At 45.6% G+C, this 25,994-nt stretch overlaps 1 protein-coding gene across 1 annotated transcript; it reads left to right on the top strand.

Annotated features, from left to right (window-relative positions):
- Positions 1–7,562: 7,562 nt before the first annotated feature.
- LOC139309975 (vomeronasal type-2 receptor 116-like) lies at positions 7,563–18,749 on the top strand. The gene is made up of 6 exons (XM_070934158.1): positions 7,563–7,761; positions 8,035–8,141; positions 8,607–9,455; positions 11,903–12,130; positions 16,502–16,628; positions 17,839–18,749. The coding sequence occupies exons 1-6, from the start codon at positions 7,563–7,565 to the stop codon at positions 18,747–18,749; spliced, it is 2,421 nt and encodes an 806-aa protein (XP_070790259.1).
- The last annotated feature ends 7,245 nt before the right edge of the window (positions 18,750–25,994 follow it).

Genomic DNA, 25,994 nt, shown 5'->3' with positions numbered 1-25,994 from the left:
TTTAAAACCCAATATTAAAACCCAATTTAAAATCATTCAGTTAGAGAGCTCCGCCTGTCAGAACAATAGGGTCTTGAGGGCACAGCGAAATACACGGAGGTTGGAGATCTTACGCATTTCTGGGGGTAATTCATTCCACAGGGCAGGGGCTCCCATAGAGAAGGCCCTCCCCCTGGGTGTCGCCAGCTGACATAACTTGGCCGATGGCACCCTGAGGAGACCCTCTCTGCGGGAGCGGACTGGCCGGTGGGAGGCTATAGATGGCAGAAGTCGGTCTCGAAGGTACTGGAGCCCTATGCCATGGAGAGCTTTAAAGGTGGTGACCAACACCTTGAATCACACCTGGAAGACTACTGGGAGCCAGTGCAGTTTGTGCAGGAGGGGTGTCACATGGGCACAATGAGTTGTGCCCATAACCACCTGCGTGGCCGCATTCTGGACCAGTTGGAGCCTCCGAGTGCTCTTCAAGGGGAGCCCCATGTAGAGAGCATTACAATAGTCCAGCTGGGAGGTGACAAGGGCATGAGTGACCGTGTTATAATGTTTGCAAAATTAGGTACTGACTGCCCCCTGACAATCCACCACTAGTTGTAATATATTATCCTGTCGTTCTTTTTAATATTTTTAAATGTTTCTTATCTGTAACATTGGTCTGTGACTGTAGTAAATTATTAGTATTGTTTAAACTTTCAATCTTCCAAAGAGACCAAAACAAACACAAAAACAACTGTAGTTAAAAATTACCAGTTAGCAAAAAAAGGGTCTCTGAAAGCTCCCTCTTTCCAGAAAAGTAGATTTGGATTACTTTTTACCTTTAAATATTCATTGATAACAGAATATTATCATATTCTGATCATATCATATCAGAATATTATAAGGCAGAATATGATCTTTCCCTAGAGGAGAAACAGAGAAACATGTTCTTGGAGACAGAAAGCAGCCCCTAAGTCTTTCTTAATTGCCCACAGCAGTTATTTTGTGCCCATTGAGAAAGAGTGGGCCAGTCTATCCACAAAACAAAAGAGTTCCAGCTCGAGGATGATGGGATTAAGACATGATCCCTCGGGACATAATAGGATTAACCCTCTACCGTCTAGCAGCAGAGCTCACCACATTGGTTTTTCTTACCTAAGTGTAGGACTTTACTTTTCTCTACATTGAATTTCATTTTGTTAAATAGGGCCCAGTGTTCAAGTCTGTCAGATCCATCTGGATCTTGATTCTAACTTCTAGGGTGTTAGCTATTCCTGCCATCTTAGTATCATCTGCAAATTTGGTAAATTTCCCTTCTATTCCCTCTTATGATATAATATCTTTATGAAGATATTGAAGAGTTCTGGGCCTAAAACGGAATCTTGTGGTACCCCACTGCTTCCTTCTCTCCATGTAGACTTAGACCCACCCTCCAGGCTTCAACCAAACTTAGTTCAGACAACCTACAGAGCCAGCTATGACCCCAACAACAGGCAATAGTATACATGAACAGGAAGTTCACAGGAACAGGAAGTTCAAGCGCAAAGCCCAAAAGAAGATATGAAAGCTCCTCACTCTCAACTCCATGTGGTCAGCTGCCCAGGACCTCAAACCCATGTGGTTCTGCTTTATCATTAAACCACCTTTCCAATCAGCCTCCATGATTCCAGTGTCTTTCTCCCAGCTTGGAAATGAACCAGAGGGATATTTCTTCCCAAACCCTTTAAGTCCTGCCTTTCTTAGCAATTCAAAAGGGTGCAAATGCAAATAGATTAATAGGTACCATTTTGGAGGGAAAGTAACAGTGTTCCATTCACCTTTGGCATATAGCCATGCTGGCCACATAACCATAGAAATTGTCTTTGGATAATGCTGGCTCTCTTGACCAAGAAACAGAGATGAGCACCATGCCCTAGAGTCAGATATGACAGGGAAACTTTTACATCCTTTATTAAGTCCATCAAGGTAGGCTAAGAATCTTCCAGCCATTGTCTATGATCTGACCCTCTTTTCCCCTAGGTGGCATGAAGAGCCATCTTTCTGGGCACATGAGCTGTTGCCCAACTTACCTGCAGCTGTGCATGCACTCACGCCCCAGTTAGTGTTTGGGCCTCGGGTGCGCATGCATGTAATTCAGGGGACCCAGCTGATCTTCTGAGCTATCCTGCGTATGCACGTGCATGCATGCACAGATGACGTTCACACACCTGTATTGCGTGCACAAAATCCACATGCATGCATAGAAGGTATGGTTGCACATGCAGCGCACAGGATGCATAGATGGTGTGGTTGCATGTGCAGCGCACAGGTGAGCCATGCAAAAGTCACATGCATGCGTAGATGGTGTGGTTGCACATGCAGCACACAGGATGCACGTGCAAGTCGAATGCATGCACAGATGTTGCAGTTGCACGCACAGTGCATGTGGCGGAGCCACGCATTAGCACAGATGGTATGCGTACACGCAAAGCGCATGAAACACATACCTGTTCAGCACTCGGTGAGTAAACGGTTGGCCACCACTGCCTTAGGATCTAACACTTTGACTTTGTAAAATCCTAAAATCAAACACAAACTGTCTTTTTTTCCAGATCAGCTACACTTTTATTTCACCCTTCCTGATTGATAAAACTCGATTACCCTTTTTCTACCGGACCGGACCCAAAGAAGGTGCTCAGAACCTGGGAATTATTAAACTGCTGCTGTATTTTCGATGGACATTCATTGGCCTCCTTGCTGCAGACACTGATAACGGAGAACGTTTTATTAGGACCTTCAATCCTGTGCTGGCTTCGAATGGCATTTGTGCTGCTTTTTCACAAATCACATTACTAGATAACAAGAACATCAATTATATGGTTCCTATTTTCAAAATGTGGCACCAAATCAACGTATTTGTTTACTATGCAGAGTTTACCTTTGTAGAAGGAGAAGCCTATGTAGAAATCATATTCAACTTTATGAAAAAACCTGTTGCAGGAAAAGTTTGGATCACAACCGCTTTGTGGGATCTCTCCATTGAATTATCATATAACAGTTTCTCTTTAAAATACACCCGTAGTATTTTTTCTTTTCTGATCCAGACCGGCCAAAGGACCAGATCTGAAGATTTGAGAGAATTCAATATTTTAATCAAAGCATTTATGATTAAAACATTTCACTGTTCATATGGGAAACCTGCCTTGTCTGTGAAAGGCTGGACAAGGTGTCTAGAGGAAAAGAACGTGGGGACTCTACCTCAAGAGAAGATTGACAAGATCTTTTCTCTAGATAGCTCCTTAACTTACAATGCCATCCAGATTGTGGCACATGCCTTAAATGCGGCCTATTCATCCCAATCCCAAAGGACAACAATGAAGAGAAAAACCAGGCTGGAAGTTGAAAATATCCAACCATGGCAGGTATTCCCATGGAATAGAAATTACTTATTCCTATTCCTACAGGTTTCATATTTATTCCTAAGTGTGACATATAGATGGTGAACATTGCAAAACCTCTCTGAGAAGTGTGGAATATATTGAGAAAAATTGCTTTAATGAGTCATATTTTTCTCATGAAATCCCTTGTCTTCATCCTTCTTTTATGCTTTGAACTCCCACAGTGCCGAATAACAAATTATCCCTTGCTGAGAGGGGTGGGATTGAAAAATTTCTGCAACTGGTTTGCTGCCTGGTTGCTATCTGGGCATGTCCATGGGGGCGTGGTCTACTTGGCATCCTGCACCACATTGGGGGTGCATTTTCACCCTCCCCAGGCTCCGGAGGCTTTCCTGGAGCCTCCAGAACGATGAAAACAGCCTCCCCTGGGCATCGGAGGCCCTCCGGAGGCCAGAAATGAGCCCGTTTCCAGAAAACCGGTACACCTGTTTCCCCCCTCCCCCCGCTGCCAAGAGCATTTGCACATTTTCTGCACTTACCTGACCTCCAAACCGCGTGAAGACTCTTGGGAGGGGCAGGGAAGGGCAGGCAGTGTCAGCCAGTCCTTGGAACAACCGGTTCAGTGAACCAGAATAAAATTAACATCCAGTTCACCCAAACCAATCCGAACCAGCTGAATCCCATCCCTGCTTGCTGATATTGTCACGCACACCACTACAACATTTCCATCTCTCCCCCTGTGAGCTTTTCTTTCTTCAGAATCCATTATTTCCACTTAGAAAAGGGATTTGGATTCTCTTTTGAGTACCTCAAAATTTTACCTCTAAATAGATAAATTAATACATCTAAATAAATACATCTAAATAGAGTACCTCTAAATATTAATTTTCAAATTTGGATTCTCTGATTGTCAGTGTACATCCTTGTAGGGGATCCCAAAAAGTGCCAAAATCAATATATTAGTCACTCCTGATTTGATGTTTCAAGCTTTCCTTGAGATATTAAGAACATGGAACTTACATGTGTTTCCCAAATTCCCAAAGCCAAATAATATTTCCAGGACTGAAATATCCAAACTGATACTGTGTCTTCTACATCTTTTTTTTTTTTTTTGTAATTAGATTTCTATACCGCCCTACTCCCGAAGGACTCAGGGCGGTGCACAGCCAAACAATAAAAACACATACAATACAAAATTTAAAAAATAGAATAAAATCAAATTAAATAATTTTGGCCCTGACAAATTTAAAACCCCAAACTTTTAAAACCAATTTAAAATTGAATATATAAATACTAAAAGATATTTAAAATTTTAAAAATCTTTTATAAAAGAGGGGGAAAATTAGGCCAGGCCGGCCTGGTGAAATAGTAAGGTCTTTAAGGCGCGGCGGAAGGTGCGCAGATCCGGGATCCTCCGTATCTCTGGGGGGAGCTCGTTCCAGATAGTAGGTGCCCCCACAGAGAAGGCTCTCCCCCTGGGGGCCGCCAGTCGGCATTGTTTGGCTGATGGCACCCGGAGGAGCCCCTCTCTATGGGAGCGTACCGGCCGGTGGGAGGCTATTGGTGGTAGTAGACGGTACCGCAAGTACCCGGGTCCTATGCCATGGAGCGCTTTAAAGGTGGTAACCAAAACCTTGAAGCGCACCCGGAAGACCACCGGGAGCCAGTGCAGCTCGCGCAGGAGAGGTGTTACATGGGAACGCCATGTCGCTCCCATTACCACCCGCGCAGCCGCACTCTGCGCCAGTTGGAGCCTCCGGGTGCTCCTCAAGGGGAGCCCCATGTAGAGAGCATTGCAATAGTCCAGGCGGGAGGTGACAAGGGCATGAGTGACCGTGTGTAAAGAGTCCCGATCCAGAAAGGGACGCAACTGGCGAATCAGGCGAACCTGATGAAAAATCCTCCCGGTCACGGCCGTCAAGTGCTCTTCTAAAGACAGCCGTGAATCCAGGAGGACGCCCAAGTTGCGAGCCCTCTCCGTGGGGGCCAATGATTCGCCCCCAATAGTCAGTGATGGCATCAACTGACTATATCGGGACGTCAGAAACCACAGCCACTCAGTCTTGGATGGGTTGAGCCTGAGCCTGTCCCTCCCCATCCAGATCCGTACGGCCTCCAGGCACCGGGACATCACTTCAAGGGCATCGTTGGGGTGATCTTCTCTCTTGTGGAAGCAAAACACAGGTTCCAAAATAAATAATCAAGGCTCACTGCAGTGTTTGTTGTTGGATGGATACAATAGGAAAATATAAAGGTTTCCCTTGCACATATGTTTTAGTTGTTCCCGAAACTAAGGGGTGGTGCTCATCTCTGTTTTAAAGCTGAAAAGCCAGTGCTGCCCAAAGATGTCTCTGTGATCATGTGGCCAACATGACTATACGCCAAAGGCGCATGGAACACTGTTACCTTCCCACCAAAGATGGTCCTTATTTTTCTACTTGCATTTTCTACGTGATTTCAAATTGCTAGGTTGGCAGAAGCTGCAACAAGTAACGGGAGCTCACCCAGTTACGTGTCACTAGGAATTCGAACCTCTGAACTAACAACCTTTTGATCAACAAGCTCAGCATCTTGGCAACTGAGCCACCATGTCTCTCAGGATGAGCACAATAAGGGCTCTCTATTCTTGAGACACACCCCTACAGACAAGAAAGAATGCAACCTTATTGATACTTCTCAGGGAGGATGGAGAAACTAATGCATAAGCATCAGGGGATGTAAGCAGGCATATTCATATGTAATGCTTTGCAGGTGACCTTTGGCCCTTCTGCTCTCTACTTACCTTCAAGAGGACCAAAGGGAGAAATAAACCATATGTCAGAGTCCCATCACTCACATATATAAAGAGAGGAGAAGCTTGAACTTTTGCCTACTAAATCCCTTTGAAGATTCTGTCTCCTCAGAAATGGGAGGGGAGGAGACATTCCTGTGATATGACAGAAAAGAGATGAGGAAAGTGGCTTGGAAGATAGCCAATGAGAAGCAGAGAATTGGGGATCAGAAAGGGAGGGATTGGGGGGTAAAGGTCAGTACTGACCGTGAAAGAGCCAGGATCGGATGGCCTTGCTCAATAAAGAGAAAATTTCCTCAAAGATCGGCAGTTTGGAAATTCATTTATTTTGAGATAGCATCGAAACCTGACAGATGGTCAGTACTCACAACTTTCCAAGCCAAACTGGTAAACCTCCAACCCTCCAGCTCCCTGCCAGATGTTTGGACGGAGTGGCGCCAAGGTTCCGAAGCCATGGCAGAAAGCCAACTCTCTACTGAAAGCTTACTTCAAGTGGCTGTGAACCAGCCTCCCCTCCCTCCTCCAGCCAGCTTGGATATACCGGGCCCACCCCTGCCCCAGCAAAGCTGCAACCCCCCCTTACTCCACCACTGCCACAGAATTACCAAGGTCAGACGATCATGTTCCAAGCCAAGAGAAGAAAAAATGATGAACCTTGGTGGACTTTCCCAAAATCTGCAGAAGCTGAGTTCCCCTTTCCAGACACTAAAGGTAAGGAGAAGCCTCTGAGTGAATTGGGAAGGGCGGACTGGTTATGGGACTGGCAACAAGCCAGACAACAGAAAGCTTCAAAGCTGCCACTCGAGAGCCCCATGCAGAAATTGAAGCAAGATTTTGAGCGTGCTGTCAGACTGGAAGAGAGACCATCCTGCAGGCCTAAGGAAAGGGGAAGGCCAGGCAAGCCTCTTGAATTAAGTCACTATAGATGGAAGTGCAGCCCTCCCCCCTCCCACACCAGAAGGAAAGAAAATTCCAGTGTACATCCATGGGTTCCTCCTCTGCCCAGCAAGCATACCAGCCTAAGCAGAACATCGCCTCCCCGCCCCCGAATGAGAGATGAGGAAGAAGTCCAATGGCACCCTAGACAGGCTCACAGAGCCCCACAATGGGAGGAGGGGCCACCGAGGGCGGAGCCACCCTGGTTCAGAGGGAAGTTCAATGGGGATCCAGACCAGGTAGCGCAGTTCCTCGACACAGCTGAGATCTACATCGAGTGCTATGGACACCTCTACCCATTCCCCAGAGCCCTAGTCAATGCCATTTGAGAAGGGTTGGAGGGAGGAGCAAGGAGTTGGTCAGCAGCCCTCTACAAGAATAGGGCCCCCCAACTACAAGATGCAGATGGTTTCTTGCAACTACTACGGGCTAGGTTCGAGGAGGCAGGGGAGGACCCCTATGTGAAAGACGAACTCAGAAACCTAATGCAGAAAGGGAAGCCCATCAAGGAGCACATTCATGAATTCAGAAGAGTCGTTGGCACTTTACCTCCTCTACCAGAGCGACTACTGGTGTATTTCTTCAGAACAAGCCTAGATAAGCAGATTGCCCAAGTGATCGCTTATCGGGACATCCCAAACCAACTCTCCGAATGGTTCCAGGTGGTGATGCAAGTTGAAAGGGGTCTGTGCACCAATGACATGCTAAAGCAACCAGAGGTCAAGGAGAGATACCAATCGGACCCGAGACCACATATGAGACAAGGAACCACTGCACTACGGCCTACCCAAAGGCCCTTCATTCCGTGGAGCCCAATGAGGTGCCATGGATGTGGGGAAATGGGCCGTGAGGCAGCAGCGTGTGGAACTCCGGGCCCGAGGCCAAACCCACTGCCAAAGGCATGACGGGAATGGGGCCCCAAGCGCGCCACCAATGCGCCATGAAATCTCTCCCCAGGCACAGAGGTCTTCGCCCATCTGACTGAAGCAAGGAGAGTCCCAGATGATGGAGATCAATCCCCTGACTCGTATGACAGCAAAGATGATGGTGAAGACGACCCAATGGTGAGTGGACCCATTCACCCTTTCCTTTTCCCCATACGACTAACAGCCCCAAAAACAGGGACCCAAGGGACTTTCCAAGCCCTGAAAGATTCGGGCTGCACTAGGTGCCTGATTAATCTACCCACAGTCCTAAAATTGGGGATCCAAGCTAAGAAGCTCAACCACCCAATTCGATTTGAGCAAGTTGATGGGACCCTAGTAGGTGGAGCTTACGCCACACACCTGACCGAGCCACTGAAGCTGGAACTAGGGGATCACTGGGAGATGATTTGGTTCATAATAGCCCCCAAGATGACTGATCCAGTCATACTGGGACTTTCCTGGCTAGACAAGTGGGGCCCAATCATCTGGTGGCAAGAGGGGACTCGCAGATTGAGGATAGCAAAGGGGCCCCAACCTCTGCCGGTCCAACCAGGACAGACACCCCCCACACATGAGCCCCAATTTCTCCCGCCTGAACAAAAGAAGGTGACGCCAACACAAGGGCCCCTCCCGAAGGGCACTGTGAAGCAGCTGGGGGCCACATCCAACAGCTCCCATGAAGCAGATCCCAAAAGATCCCAAAAGAGTACCAAGACCTTGCAGAGATATTTAGCGAGGTCGAGTGTGACGTCCTACCCCCACCACCACGATGCCGACTGCGCCATCGAAATCATCCCTGCGGCGAAACTACCTAAACCTAAATTGTATGCCATGACGCCCCGTGAAATGCAAGAAATGGATAACTACATAGACAAGAACCTACAAAGGGGTTTCATTGAGCCAGCCAAACTGCGAGTTGCACCACCGGTCCCCTTCAAAGAGAAGAAAGATGGCTCTATGCGTCTGGTAGTTGACTTTCAATGTTTCAATGCAGTCTGCGTACACAATTTATATCCCCTCCCTCTCATGAAAGACATGCTAGCCCACCTGGCCAAGGGGAAGGTTTTCACCAAATTAGATCTCTGCAAAGCCTATTACCGAATACACATCAGGGAAGGAGACGAGTGGAAGACAGCATTCAACTGCCCCCTGGGAAGTTTCCAATGCAAGGTGATGCCATTTGGGCTACAAGGAGCCCTAGCAGTGTTCATGCAATTGATAAATGCAGTTCTACATGACAACCTCTATAAGGGGGTCCTTGTCTACCTAGATGACATTCTCATTTACATGGAGACCATAGACGAACACATACCCCTCGTTCGCAAAGTGCTAGAAAAACTGCTGAAAGCGAACCTCTATGTCAAACTGTCAAAATGCAAGTTCCACCAATCGCGGCTAGACTATTTAGGTTACCAAGTGTCAAATGAGGGGATAGAGATGGACCTGGCTAAAGTACAATCAGTCCTAGACTGGCGACCCCCTCGCACCCGCAGACAACTGCAAAGCTTCCTGGGGTTCGCAAATTTCTACAGGCAATTCATCCCCTCCTTTGCAAGAATTGCCAAACCTCTGATGGACTTCCTAAAAACAGGGAGTCCGACAACAAAACCCCACCCGGGACAACCTCTACAGTGGGACCCGGCCTGCCAACAGGCATTCGAAACACTAAAACAAATGTTTGCAAAAGAACCGGGCTTGAAGCATCCTGACCCCGAACAACCCTTCGACATCCAAGCAGATGCCAGTGATGTGGCAGTGGGGGCAGTCCTACTCCAAAAGAACAGCCAGGGGGACCTACAACTTTGTGCCTACACATCCCGCAAACTCACCGACACAGAGAGATGATGGGCGGTGTGGGAAAAAGAAGCGTTCGCATTGAGGTGGGCACTGTTAACCTGGCAACATCTGCTAGAAGGAGGCCAAAAAACGTTCAAGGTTTGGACTGACCATAAAAACCTGGAGGCCCTCAAGACCCCATGGAAGTTATCACCCAGACAAGTCAGGTGGGCCCAATACTTCAATCATTTCAACTTGGAGCTGAAGCACATCCCAGGGGGGAAGAACTTTCTGGCCGATGCCCTCTCCCGAATGCCCCAATACAACAGTGAACGGGAGCAGGTGGTGAATGCCATCATCCCCTCTGCCCAAGGAGTGGGTCAGGTAACCACCAGACAGCAGCATCGCGACCAGCAGGGGCAACCAGAAGTGACCTGATGACAAGGCTCAAGGCAGAAACGTTGGCAGACCCCTGGTTCTGAGACAATCAACATCTCTTGACAAAGAGGGATGGCCTAGCATGGAGAGTAACAAAACTTTATGTCCCAGAGACTCTACGCACCCTGGTCCTCAAGAGGAGTCATGACGTTAAACCAGCGGGGCATTTCGGTTTCCTAAACACTCTGCATTTAGCACGAAGACAGTTCTGGTAGCCCCACATGAGAAAAGATGTAGACAGCTATGTAAAAAGTTCCACCATCTGTGCCATGATGAAAACCCAACCAGGAAGACCTCCCGGGCTGCTGCAGCCAGTAGCTGAACCATCAAGGCCATGGGAGGAGATTGCTATGGACTTCATAGTCGAACTGCCGAGGAGCGGTGGTAACACAGTGATCTGGACTGTAATAGACTTATTCTCCAAACAGGCACATTTCATACCCTGCAGCGGACTACCCTCAGCCTGCCAATTGGCCAAACTGTTCGTGAAACACTTCTACCACCTGCACGGAGTACCCAGAAGAATCATCTCCAATCGAGGTGTCCAGTTTACAGCAAAGTTCTGGAGGGAATTCCTTCAATCCATAGGATCATCCCAAGGCTTCAGCTCAGCGTTTAACCTGAACACCAATAGGGGGGGGTGGCGGAGAGATTGAATGCCATGATAGAGCAGTACCTGAGGTGCTACATTGACTACCAACAATCGAACTGGGCGGACCTCTTATCGTTTGCGGAGGTCGCATATAACAATGCCATCCACAGTAGTACAGGACTAACCCCAGTTGCCCCGGTTACTAGGGAGGATACACCCCATTTTTCACAGTAGCCTCCTGAAGCCTGTGGTAGGGTCAACTTTAAGGCTGGTGCCACATGATTCCCCCAGGGCCCTTGATTATTGGAGGCCAGCGAATTCTTGATTCGAGGTGGCACAGAGGGCGCCTCCAATACTTAATTAAGTGGAAGGGTTACCCCTTGTCAGAAGCTTCCTGGGTGAAGAGCACGAACATTCAAGCTGACCGCCTTATAGCTAAATTCTTGCAGATCACCCGAACAAGGTGGGAGGGGGTGGGACACACCCTCAGAGGGGGTAATTCTACTAAACTTGTTGTTTGTCTCGTTCAGGCCTCACTGGGAGAGTGAAGGGAGAGGGGCGGGTGTCAGCGTCCCAGCACTGACATATATAAAGAGAGGAGAAGCTTGAACTTTTGCCTACTAAATCCCTTTGAAGATTCTGTCTCCTCGGAAATGGGAGGGGGGGAGACATTCCTGTGATCTGATGGAAAAGAGATGAGGAAAGTGGCTTGGAAGGTAGCCAATGAGAAGCAGAGAATTGGGGATCGGAAAGGGAGGGATTGGGGGGTAAAGGTCAGTACTGACCGCGAAAGAGCCAGGATTGGATGGCTGTGCTCAATAAAGAGAAAATTTCCTCAAAGATCGGCAGTTTGGAAATTCATTTATTTTGAGATAGCATCGAAACCTGACACCATAAAACTAGAATAAAGGGGACTTGGAATGTCAGATTCTGTGGAGCATATATTCCCTATTAGCACCTTAATCTATGGGAATTGTCCTGATAAGAAAACAAGCTGAACTTCAAAAAAAATCAAATTCCCTATATCTCTGTATACCAACTAGATGTAGCAGATTCCATTCATCTAAAACCTTCCTTTCCTCACACTCTGTAGCTCCACCATTTCCTGAAGAATCCCCAGATCTACAACAACACCATGCAAGGAATGTACTTGGATGGGAATGGAGATTTGATGGCTAACTTTGACCTTGTGACTTGGGTGGGTTTTCATAATAAATCAAGCACCAGTGTGAAATTTGGAAATCTGGCAAAAGAAGGATCTGCAGGAGTGAAATTCAGCATCAACAAGGAAGCCATCATGAGACACTATGGGCAGAACCAGGTGGAGTAAATCTTCCATCTCTTCAGTTTTATCATTATCTCCATGAGTATCACCTCCCTTCCCAAACTATATATCAGACTGCCTGCCTTCAGACACAGACTCTTTTTAATTCAGCAATAGCAATGGAGAAGGGGTTTTGTGAAGTAAAGATGAGTTCTGTTCCAAGGACATCGAAGGAAGTGACATGGGGGTGTAGGAAAATGCAGGCAGGATTTAAGGGTAGAGAGAAGCAAAATCACTTAAGTTCCCCATGTTCATTTTGACATTCAAGAGGTTGATGCTACAGCTGGATATTTGGTGGAAAATGTGTGCAGAATCAATCATGCTGCAGAATTCCAGAATTCCTGTTTCTTCCATTTATTTATTTTATTTTATTTTATTTTTGAATTTGTATACCGCCCTTCTCCCTGAGGACTCAGGGCGGTGAACAGCCAGATAAAAACATCAAATACAAATATTAAAACACATTTAAAAATATATATAGATTTGGCCCCATTAATTAAAACGATAAGCAAAACAGAACAATTAAAAAACCCTTAAAAAGAAATTAAGCCAGCCCGGCTTGTTGAAAAAAGAAAGTTTTAAGGGCACGGCGGAAGGCACTGAGGTCATGGATTCTCCTTATCTCAGGGGGCAACTGATTCCAGAGGGTAGGTGCCCCCACAGAGAAGGCCCTCCCCCTGGGGGTCACCAGCCTGCATTGTTTGGCTGATGGCACCCCGAGGAGGCCCTCTCTGTGGGAGCGCACGGGTCGGTGGGAGGTCATCGGTGGCAGTAGGTGGTCTCGAAGATAGCTAGGCCCTATGCCATGGAGTGCTTTAAAGGTGATAACCAACACCTTGAACCACACCCAGAAGACCACCGTGAGCCAGTGCAGTTCACGCAGGAGCGGTGTTACATGGGAGCGCCACGCTGCTCCCGTCACTACCTGCGCTGCTGCGTTCTGGACCAGTTGGAGCCTCCGGGTGCTCCTCAAGGGGAGCCCCATGTAGAGAGCATTGCAGTAATCAAGGCGAGAGGTTACGAGGGCATGAGTGACTGTGCACAAGGAATCCCAATCAAGAAAGGGCCGCAACTGGTGGATCAGGCGAACCTGATAAAAGGTCCCCCTGGTTACAGCCATCAGATGTTCCTCCAAGGACAGCTGCGTATCCAGGAGGACTCCCAGATTGTGAGCCCTCTCTGTGGGGGCCAAAGACTCGCCCCCAATAGTCAGTGATGGAGTCAACTGACCATATCGGGATTCCGGGAACCACAGCCACTCAGTCTTGGAAGGGTTGAGCTTGAGCCTGTTCCTCCCCATCCAGATCCGTACAGCCTCCAGGCACTGGGACATCACTTCAAGGGCATCGTTGGGGTGGCCTGGGGTGGAGATGTACAGCTGAGTATCATCAGCGTACTGATGGTATCTCACCCCAAAGCCACGGATGATCTCGCCCAGCGGCTTCACATAAATGTTGAACAGGAGGGGCGAGAGGACCGACCCCTGAGGCACTCCACATATAAGAGGCCTCGAGGTCGACCTCTGCCCCCCTGCCAACACGAACTGCGACCGGTTGGAAAGAAAGGAGGAGAACCACCGTAACACGGTGCCCCCCATCCCCAACTCTTCCAACCGGTGCAGCATGATACCATGGTCGATGGTATCAAAAGCCGCTGAGAGGTCTAACAGGACCAGAACAGAGGAGCAACCCCTGTCCCGAGCCCTCCAGAGATCATCAACCAACGCGACCAATGCCATTTCCGTGCTGTGCCCAGGCCTGAAACCAGACTGGAACGGATCCAGATAGGATGTTTCCTCCAGGAATTGCGGGAACTGTCGCGCGACCACACTCTCAACAACCTTCGCCAGGAAGCGAAGGTTGGAGACAGGACGGTAGTTGGCCAATATTGCTGGATCCAGGGATGGCTTCTTGAGGAGAGGCCTCACCACCGCCTCCTTCAAGGCCGCGGGGAAGTAACCCTCACTCAACGAAGCATTGATAACACCCTGGAGCCAGCCTCGTGTAACCTCCCGGGAGGCCAGTACCAACCAGGAGGGACACGGGTCCAGTAAACATGTGGCCGCACTAAGTCTCCCCAAAATCCTGTCCACATCATCGGGAGTCACAGCATCAAACTCCTCCCAGATAACATTCTCAAGACTATTTCTCGTCACCCTGCCCTGATCTACCCAGTCAGAGTCCAAGTCCCCCCGGATCTGAGTGATTTTGTCATACAGGTATTGTCCGAAATCCTCCGCCCTGCCTTCCAAGGGATCCTCCCGCGCTCCCAGGTGGAGCAGGGAGCGGGTTACCCTGAACAGGGCGGCCGGACGATTCCCTGATGACGCAATAGAGGCGGAAAAGTAATTGAACTTTGCCGTCTTTATCGCCACTAGGTAGGTCTTAATATGCGACCTTACCAGTTTTCGGTCAGATTCAGCGCGACTGGCCCTCCAACCGCTCTCTAGGTGTCTTTTTCGGCGTTTCATCTCCCTCAGCTCCTCGGTGAACCAAGGAGCCGCGAGGGATCGACACCGGGTCAGAGGCCGCAAAGGCATGACTCAATCCAAGGCCCCACCAGCCGCCCGGTCCCAGGCAGCTACTAGGTCCTCGGCCGAGTCGTGTGCCAGATCATCAGGAATTGGCCCAAGCTCCGTCTGGAACCTATCAGGATCCATCAGGCGCCTGGGGCGGACCCATCTAATTGGGTCCGCCTCCCTGCGGCGGGGTGTAGCAGTACGAAGGTCCAGACAAAGGAGTGAGTGATCTGACCATGACAAGGGTTCCATATCTATATCCCCTATAACAAGATCACTCAACCACTGGCCAGAGACAAAAATCAAGTCTAGAGTGTGTCCCCCCCCCTGTGAGTGGGGCCATGAACTAACTGGGTCAGGTCCATGGCCGTCATGGAAGCCATGAACTCCCGAGCCATCCCAGACGTTTCACCAACGGATGGCAAGTTGAAATCACCCATGACCATAAGCCTGGGTGTATCAACTGCCACCGCGGCTATCACATCGAGTAGCTCAGGCAGGGCTGCTGCCACGCGGCAGGGAGCCAGGTACGCAAGCAGCAAGCCCATCTGAACCCCATGACCCCATCTCATGAAGAGGGACTCACATCCGACAATCTGAGGCACAGTGGTCTCCCTAGAACCAAGACCTTCTTTAATAATAACCACCACCACCCCGCCCCTCCCCTGGGCTCTTGGTTGATGGTATGCTCTGAAACCTGGTGGGCACATCTCGACCAGAGGGACTCCTCCCTCCGGTCCCAACCAGGTCTCCGTAATACCAGCCAGGTCCGCTCCCCCCTCCTGGATAAGATCGTGAATGAGGGGGGCCTTATTTACCACAGACCTAGCATTGCACAGCATCAATCGCAGGCCCAGGTCCTGAGTATCTAAGCCACCTAGTATCCGAGGGGAGCCTTGGGGTCCGGGGCACGCAATTGCTCTCAGACAGCGAGTGCGCATCCCCAACACATGATGTGGCCCCCTGCTCCCGCCATATCTGCCCCTCCCAGCCACCGTGCAGATGGTATTTCCCTCCACCCCCTCCCCATTCCCTCGTGCAATGTCCTCCAAACCGTTACCCAGTGCCGGGCTCAGCTCTGACCTTGGTGGATTACCCCCCCAATCCCCTTTGGTCGTCCTCCCGGTTCCCCTTAAAAAATTATTAAAAACCCTAATTAAAAAACCCCTTAATCCCCGCTTTGAAACATGCCACCTCTCAGGGCTCCAAAGCCCGTCCTTAAGGTAGGCCTTTGATAACGTGGAAGGCAATCGCCGCGAGAGGGGGGCATCTCGCAGCGCAAGCAGGTCTGTCGTGGTATAAGCCATACATAGATGAGAGGTAAAAAGTCTGGTCAGGAGTTTGATAAATAGTCTAAGATGTTGGAGCAAGATGGATCTCAAAGCCGGTAGCTGGACTCCACTGCCCTCTCACTGCAGTGGGAGGAGTCCCGTGTCATTTCATCAAGATTGGAGGTAAGAATCCAAGCCACCCTCTCATGGTGGCTAGCCCAGATGGAAACGGCTTAGGAAAGTTAGATGGTCTATTCCTCCGTTGGTGAAAGGCAGCAACTCCCTCAGCTCCCGCATGACAATTGCCCAGACACCCTCCACCTTCCATGTCAGTTTCTAAAATGGAAGCATGGTTGATTATCACAATCTACTGCCAGTTTCAAGAATAAGTTTCCTGACAATTGTTGGACATCCCTGGAATGGCCACTACCACCACAGTTTGCCCTGGGGGAGAAACAGAATTTTCCATTTCTAATCTTTTTAGCACATACCTAGTTTGTTGACCCCTTCCAAGTCTATGTCTCATTTTATAGCTGATGATTGCAGGTGCTTCTGAAGGCCAATTCTGTTCACTTTCAGACATTGCCTTACTCCCAGTGTGTGGAAGCTTGTCAGCATGGATATTTCAAGGTGGCCAAGGAGGGGAAACCAAAATGCTGCTACAACTGTGTCCCCTGTGCAGAAGGAAGGATTTCTACCCAAGAAGGTGAATGAGTGGAAATCAATGCAGTCCTTTCAATGACGATGAATCTGGGTATTTGGGCCAAAGATGTGGTGTGGCGGCATAGAGGTGGAGCTCTCACCTCACAATCAGGAGGTTGTGAGTTCAATCCTAGATAGAGGCAGATACTTCTCTCTCTGGACATAATGCTGAACAAAACTCCTCATTGGCAACAGGAAGAGCATACGGCCATTAAACATTATGCTAGCTCCATTCATTTGCCCAGACTCCATCCCTCAAGGGATTATGGGGTCGTTAAAAGATGAAGATGATTTGGGCCAAAGACATACAGTATTTATTTAACTACAATGACTGTGTAGCAATAATGCACAAGAATCCTCTTGAATGAGATTTTGAGATGTAGAGGAAACTAAACAGCTAAGGAGATACTTCTATAGCTTTGTGAAGCATCAGTGGAAATGACAGGAAGTAGTCTGTTGATTGAGCTTGAGAAAGACTGTGATGTTGCTTCTATAGTATGAATGGCACGGCAGTCCAAACCAAAGCAGACTCCAGCCATATCTCTGTCAAGGCCGTCTCCACGGTAACCCACAGTAGCCAGAGGGGAGTGATCTCTACAACCCGCAATACTGCTTCATTGGAGAATGTGACTGATGACACATCTTGGGGGGAGGGGGAAACAGTATCAGAGTAAATTACGTGGGGTCAGAGTTGGCTTCATTTGGAACATGCTGACATGAAGCTCCTAATAAATAATTGGATTTATTTTGAAGCTTGGCTCAAGGCTCATGATATAATCAGAGGATCAGAACCCTGATAGCAAGCCAACTCTGACACTCCATAATTTACGTTCCAGCTCTGACACTGTTTCCCCCCAGCCTTTGAAAATCATTAACCATTGGGTTTTTGTGGACAAATGGAATAGAAATATTCCAACCCTCTCAGGTTGGCCAGTTCTAGTCCTTAGAGTCCTTACTGAATGATAGAGATGGTTGTCCTTCAGCCCTTTCATTTCCTACAGTCCCACAAATGGACAAAAATGGAGAAAAATGGAGGTATTTGTCATGTTAACTATGTCTCCCCTCAGATTCTCTCCCTTCTTAATATAGTTACATTTTTTCACTTAATCAACTTTGGACATTTAGGAATGCAAGCATATCCACACACACATTCATTAATCTATAAATTCATAAATTTATAAATTCATAGCAAATGTTATATTTTTCCTTTGCAGATGCAAACTACTGCATCAGATGTCCGGAAAATCAATATCAGAATAAGAAGCGAGATCAATGTATTGCCAAAAATGTCACATTTTTGTCCCATCTAGACAATTTGGGAATCATCCTTATTACCTTTGCTCTATTCCTAATTTTGATCACAGTCTTTGTCTTGGGCATCTTCATTACATTTCAGGAAACTCCCATAGTCAAAGCCAACAACCGGGACCTCTCCTACATTCTCCTGGTCTCCCTTCTGATTTCCTTCTTGACCTCATTCCTCTTCATCGGTCGGCCAAGGAGAACCACCTGCCTTCTCCGACAAACAGTCCCCAACATCATCTTCTCAATTGCTGTGTCTTCTGTCTTGGCAAAAACAATCATGGTGGTGCTGGCCTTCCTGGCCACAAAGCCAGGAAATGGAGTGAGGAAATATCTGGGCAAGAGTCTGGCCAACACCATCATCATTTCTTGTTCCATTGTCCAGGTTGTCATTTGTTTCACCTGGTTAGGAGTTTTTCCTTCATTCCCTGATTCTGACATGAACTCCCAGCCTAGAGAGATCATTCTGCAATGCAATGAAGGCTCTGCTGCTATGTTTTATATTGCCCTTGGCTATATGGGCTTCCTGGCTGCCGTCTGTTTCACGGTGGCTTTCCTAGCCAGGAATTTGCCTGGGTCCTTCAATGAAGCCAAGCTGATCACCTTCAGCATGCTGGTCTTCTGCAGTGTCTGGCTGTCCTTTGTGCCTACCTATCTGAGCACCAAAGGGAAATACATGGTGGCTGTGCAGGTCTTCTCCATCTTGGCTTCCAGTGCTGGGCTGCTGGGTTGCATCTTCATCCCTAAGTGTTACATCATTGTGCTGAGGCCAGATTTGAATACAAAGCAGCAAATGATGTTGAAAAGTGAAGTAGAAAACTGAATCTCATGGATGTTCTGGGGATATATTATATCTGAGGAGCTAATATTTTTACTCATCATTAGGTACTTTTCACCTCTCTGACTGCTTTTTAAAGTGATCTCCTGCTGAAACCCAATTTCCATCTTCCTATGTCTGGCAATACTACTTGGCATTTTGGGTTTCTGTATCAGCTTTTAAGTAAGGACATAGTAGCTTTTAGCATGGCAATTTAGACCTTTTTCATAATTTTAGGAAAGCCCATTTTTCTCCTGAATCAAGGACATTTTTTAAATTTGTGTGAACTAACCTTTTCAGCCATTAAACTATAGAGAGAATATTGTGAACGTTATTGAATACAGTTGCAAGTTTTAAGTAAGATACCTACCACCTGGGAAGGGGAATGACGTAACCCATACATTTGCCATTTGGGGACTTTTATCTGTAGTCCATGTTTTCTATTGTTCAATTCCTACATGTAACCATCTTTTATTTTTAATTGGTGGCTTTCTGATGTATCACACAGACTAAATGTATGTATCATTTCTTCTTGTATGCTATCAAAAGACTTGACACCTCCATCACCTTAATAAATTTTTTAGTTTTTCTGCTGTCATTTGTATCGTTGATTGGGGGTGAAAAGTGACTTTTGCAAAGGCCAATAGTGTTTTTTTCCCCTCTCAAATTCATTATAATAGATTTCATCAGCTCCATGCCAAATTCGGGGTGCCTGAATTTCAGGTAACAATAGGAGAAAAATGGCTGCAATGAAAAAGATGGACTTTTCATTTCAAGGGTCATTTATTCACCAATAAACACTTCATTGTTTAAAACTTTGAATACACAAACGTGTGTGTGTGTGTGTGTGTGTGTGTGTAAAATTTACTTTCTTCTAGCAGTCTGGTGGAGCTTAATAATTACAAAACAGTTTTATTTGTGAGACTGGTGGTATACTTTAGTGCTGAGATTGGTGAGAGATATGGAGAGATTGGATGACAATTGTCCAGGAAGGTAGGATCCAATAATGGATTCTTGATGAGTGCCTGTTTAAAACAGGATGGGGACATCCCCTTCATCATATATGAAGTTATCAATGCTTGGTCACACAAGAGGTGGTATTCAAGAAGTTCTGACCAATTCTGGAGAACCAGTAGAGGAAATTTGGAGTAGTTCAGAGAACCGGTAAATACCACCTTTGACTGGCCCACCCCTATCTATTCTCTTTCTTCTGAGTCCCAGCTGATTGGGAGAAAATGGGGATTTTGCAGTATCCTTCCCCTGGAGTGGGGGGGGGGGAATGGAGATTTTGCAGTATTATTCCCCTGCCACACCCACCAAGCAATAGCCAGAGAACTGGTAGTAAAAAACTTTGAATCCCACCACTGGGTCATACCACCAGGTGTAATGGATGGATGGGTGAATAGATGGATGTTTTTTTATTTATGTTCCTTCTACTTCAGACAGGTGTATGTCAACCCACAACATAAATAAAGCATCCATCCTATAACACAAAGGTCTGAACAATAAAAAATGAACAGTAGGCCTAAGGTAGCATCAACATCATTTAGTTCAAAAATCCACAATAAAAAAAGGTAACAGTAACAACTTCATCCTATCAAAAACACAGCATCATACAATAAAACTTTCACATATTATATCATGAAAGAAAACCAATTGGAAATCAACTAAGCAGAATGGCAGGTGACCCAAATACTCCCAGAATAATTTGGTCTTGGATGCTTTCTGGGAATCCATTACATTGAGTTACATCAGGAGTTTTCCAGCTGGATCCCAGCTCAGCCTGCAGGGAGGACTGAGAACCTCCTACTTCTCAGATAATTATTAGAATGTTAGTGATTTCTTTCTTTCCTTCAGGCTAAATGTCAAGAGATTCCTTATTCCCCCGGATCTCTGGAGCAGATCAACAGACTCAGGAACAACACATAGTACTATCTGACATCATGAAAGTTAGTGCATAAATTGTCTTTTGACACTGGGAAGCTGGTCTGCACTTCATGGACTCTGTTGTGTTGGCCCATGTTTCCATCATTTGGGAAGTCCTCTCTGGACTGCATACTGTATTAGAAAATTCAGTCTCTGCAATTTCCTTTCAACATCTCCAAACTCTTCTGCTCTGCTGATTCTGAGATCAGATGCAAAGCAGAGGATTCCTTTGGCTAACCTGGAAATGAACCCACTGCTTCTGCTTCTGATGGAGCTTTTGTTGCCCCAGGCAGCCTGTGGGATACTCGGCACCAAGTGCTTCTTGACTTTGGGGAGGGATGGAAGAGACCCACTCAACCACTACAGGCCAGGAGATCATCTCATCAGTGGGGTCTTCCCTGTAACAAATTTTCGAGTATTAAAGCTGCATAATTTCAGTTCGTGTCCTTCTACAGAGGTTAATTGGTAAGTCACAGAATGTTGAATGATGTTGTTATATTGCCTTTGAGGAAGAAAATAGGGGGAGTTTGTATACATTTGTATACAAACAGTATGAAGTGCAATAGAATTCAGCAGATAAAACAAAAACAAGCTTTAATGCTCAGCATCCTGATGTTGAATTGATCTTTATGCAGACAATGTGCTTTGATCTTTCAAGGCTTGGGAGTTTGATCATGGTTGCAGCTTGTCCATCAAAGAAAAGAGCCTGGATAGCTTTGCAGACAAGGCACTGTAATTTAACACCAGCTGTCTGCAATTAAAGTAAGTTCGAATCTTGCCAGGCTCAAGGTTGACTCAGCCTTCCATCCTTTCTAAGGTAGGAAAATTGAGGACCCAGTTTGTGGGGGCAATAAGATGACTTCGTATAAAATATACAAAAGTATGAAGGCTATTGCTTAATGCACTGTAAGCCGCCCTGAATCTCCGGAGAAGGGCGGCATATAAATCAAATTAAAAAAAAAAAGAAGGACAGGAGGCTCTTACTGGTCAGTCCTGGTCAATCCCAGCTGAGAGAAATGGCTGACTTCTTTTCTGAGTCTTTCCTAGAAGACAGTTCTGTATCTTCCAGAAGGACAGTTATGGAAGAAGTTCAAAGTCATCAGCTCTCAGATAAGGTGCCTCAAGACATTCTCCAGATGCTCCATCATCGCTTTCCTCAAAGGTCCATGGATTTCTTTAAACTCACCACTGCCAGATCAGCAGCCATTTATTGTTTCCTTGATGTGGGTATGGACTTCAGTAAGGCATTTGATTAAGTGGACCATAACCTACTACTTAATAAAAGAGGGAGTCAAACTATTCTCCAAAGCACCTGAGGGTAGGACTGCAATGGGTGGAAACTAATCAAGAAGAGAAGCAACTTAAAACTAAGGACCAATTTCCTGACAGTTGAAACAAATAATCAGTGGAACAACTTGCCTTGAGAAGTTCTCCGACACTGGAATTCTCCAACACAGGAAGTTTTTCAGATAAGCATTTGTCTGAAGTGGTGTAGGGTTTCCCGCCTAAGCAGGGGGTTGGACTAGAACAGCGATCACCAACTGGGGGTCTGCAAGAAATTTTTGGTGGTCCATAGAAAAGTTATTTGCGTTTTTTATATTGCACTAAATGAAGGGTCCTCAAACTATGGCCCCTGGGCTGGATATGTACAATGAGCATTTGTGTTGCTGCAGAGAGTCTGGGCATTAGGCAGATCATATTAGTGGTCCACAGGATTTAAAATTATGAATTTAAATTTATGAATTTAGCTCACCCCGCTGAGCTGCCAGGCACCAGTACCTGGCCTTGCACTCCTGCAGGTCTTCCTTCTGCTTGGAAAGCCTATGCTCATAGTCCTCAGTGAGGTCCTTCTGCTGAACCTCCTTCTTGGCCAGATCCAATTTGAACTGAGCCTGCTCTTTTGCCAACTCTTTTTCATGGAGGCTGCTTACCTCCAACAGCTGCTTCCTGTTGGGGCCCTAAAGAGCCCAGGTAGGCAGGTGAGTGGCTGGGAAGGCAGGGGCGAGTAGAGGCCGGCGAGGCACCTCTTGATGTGAGTGACATCAAGTTGGCCATGCCCACCCAGTCACATGCCCACCTAGCCACACCCACCCAGCTGGTCATTAGGCAGATCATATTAGTGGTCTGCGGGATTTAAAATTATGAATTTAGTGGTCCCTGATGTCCGAAAGGTTGGTGACCCCTGGATTAGAAGATCTCCAAGGTCCCTTCCATCTCCTTTATTCTATTCTATCCTAAGATGTTCCTTCTTGACTCACCTGTTGTTCCACTGATAGCAAAGTGTTTTGAACAATTCCTCTGTCCTCTCTCTCAAGCAATCATGGATCAAGAGGAGCTGGTGCTTCTGTTCAGTTCTTAAATGTTTTATTTTCTGCCCTATCTCATTTATGTGCACTTATTCCTACATAGAAAAACATGCACACTATGCACATATAACATGTGTATTATAGTCATTTGAGTGAATCCTGGTTTCTATGCAGGTTTCTGAGCCACATTGTCAGAAGTGGTTCAGCAATAGCTTTTCCTCGGATATTTTTTGACTCTGCAGTTTGAGGGAGAGAGAGAGAGAGAGAGAGAGAGAGAGAGAGAGAGAGAGAGAGGGAGGGAGGGAGGGAGGGAGGGAGGGAGGGAGAGAGAGAAAGTGACAAAAATGCACAGATTGTCTAGGGTGTTTCTGTTTTGGCTTTTAAAAAATAGATGCTGAAATGAAGAATTTTGGTCAAAGACTTGTACAGTCATATTAATGTTAAATATTTTTTATTGTTTTATATCACATATTCCAATTCTATGTTGAACAGTGTGTTTTCTAGGTGTCCAAAGTGTTAACATATCATCATCATCATCATCATCATCATCATCATCATTATAATCATATATACATAAACATATATACGACAATATCAATTGTTATTGAAAAGTATACTATCTTCCATTATAGTATCGATTAAAGAACCATCAAAATATTTACTCATCAGTTTTTTTTCTCATGCAATCCATATTTCACATAAATCCACTCCTCTAACCTCAGTATCTGTCATTTATAGAATAGTTCCCATGTTATAAAATATTCGGAGTCCTCTTTTCCTTTGACTTTCAGGGTTAACTTATCCATTTCTGCACATTCCAGAATTTTTTTGATTATAATGTAATCTGTAGGGGTTTCTGGGTTTTTCCAGTATTGTGCATACACAATCCTGGCTACTGTTAGGATATGTACAATTAAATATATGTTACACTTATTGTAGTTTCCTGGAAGCATGCCCAACAAGAATGTCTCAGGTTTCAAATCTATGTGTTGTTTTCTCATAATTTCCAGCCACATGCGTATTTTCTTCCAGTATTTTTTTGCTTTGGGACACGTCCACCACATATGATAATATGAAACTGGTATTTAGAATAGAATAGAATAACAGAGAGGGAAGGGACCTTAGAGGTCTTGTAGTCCAACCCCCTGCCCAGGCAGGAAACCCTACACCACTTCAAAAAAATGGTTATCCAACATCTTCTTAAAAACTTCCAATGTTGGCACATTCACAACTTCTGCAGGCAAGTTTTTCCACTTATTAATTGTTCTAACTGTCAGGAAATTTCTCCTTAGTTCTAAATTGCTTTCAGTTGCATTTCCAACATTGAACAGATTGATTGTTATACATATTCGCTAACCTTGCAGGTGAATAATGCCATCCATAAAACATTTTATAGAGGTTTTCTTTATACTCTGTTGACATTGTGAGTTTGTGATTTCTATCCCATGATTTCTGCCACCTGTCCAACATTATCACAGAAGAAATTTATTATTTTTGTTGAATATAACATCATGGCATAATATACATATCTTTTCAGGGAACCACTTGTGATGCACTGGAAAATCCTGTCCTTCCTTTTTGCCATTCAGGAAATCAACAAAAATTCTCTTCTCCTGCCCAACCTCACCCTGGGTTATAACCTCCATGACAACTTTCGAGACAAAATGTTGACTTTGGATGGTCTGTTGGATTTGCTTTCGACTGGAGAGGCCAATGTTCCCAACTACAGCTGCGGAAGGAAGAGAAACATGCTGGTTCTCCTGGAAGAGGCCAACTCTGACATATCCATCCTCATGGCTGCCATATTGGGCATCTACAAAATCCCACAGGTATAGAGCAGGGAAATGGCTCTCCAGGTTTACCCCAGAGCATTTCAAGGAGGTTTCCTTCTTTTTTAAAAAAAAAAAACAAAGTTTTTTTTATTTTATAAACAAACAAACAAACAATACATAATCAATCATTCAATATATCTTCTGAATATGTTTTAAATCTTTTTGCTCCTCCAATATTTATCATATCTTAATATTGTAAACAAACAAACAAATAATACGTAAACAATCATTCAATATATCTTCTGAATACATCTTTTAAATTTTCTTTTTACTCCTCCAATATTTATCATATCTTAATATTATCATTCCCTTTATTATAACATTTTCCCCATTTTTTTACTTCTCTATTAATACCTTAATCTATCTTTTAATTATATTAAAAATTAGACAACCATTTTATCCCCACACAACCTTCAACCCACCCCTCCCCACCCCCACCCCCGACTTCCTTGAGCAAAAACAGGGTATAGCATTAAACTAAACATAAGATAAAGTATGCTAACTTGCTACAAGATTCAAAACTCCCTCACCCTCTTTAACTCCTCTTTTAAAAATTGTTCATCAGCCTCCCCCTTTAAAATTCTAATTTAAACATTGTAAAACTTTCTTAAACATTTTTACTTAAACTTAAAAAAAAATGCTAATTTCAATAGACTTTTCAAATTTATTATTAAAATCCTCCCCAAAAGAAATTAATCTTCAATTCTCCCTTTCTTTCTATATTTTTTCCAATCCTTCATCTTCAATAATACTTTCTCCTTCAGCATTGCTCCTCCCCCTGCTTTTATTTTCGAAAATTTTTGAATGTAGATTTGAGACTGATGCATCTTTGAAGATCGCTCTCTCCTAAAAGTTATCTCCTTCATTTTGAAACCTCCATTTCGACTCTTCCTACTTATATAATCAGTCACTTCCTCTCTTAAAAGTTGATTCTGTTTATAAAACCAAGAATTGTCATGATAAAGTTTATCAGTCTGCAGAAAAGAGTCTATTTGCTGCTTTTCAATTAACTGCATAGAAGCCTCTGCCAAAACCTCTGTTTTCAATGTAGTAACTTCCATTGTGTTCCTGACAGTCTCTTTTCCCTGTTCCAAAGACAAGTTAATTTGATTTTCTTCCTCTTTTCCAGCCAGCAAATCATTTTTGTTCTCCAGATTATAATTTTGAATAGTCCTTTCAATTGATTC

This window comes from Pituophis catenifer, unplaced genomic scaffold (genome assembly GCF_029215685.1).
Source record: "Pituophis catenifer annectens isolate HBS135680 unplaced genomic scaffold, rPitCat1.0.hap2 SCAF_2, whole genome shotgun sequence".
NCBI lineage: Eukaryota > Metazoa > Chordata > Lepidosauria > Squamata > Colubridae > Pituophis > Pituophis catenifer.
This window is presented reverse-complemented; position numbering and strand designations above follow the sequence as displayed.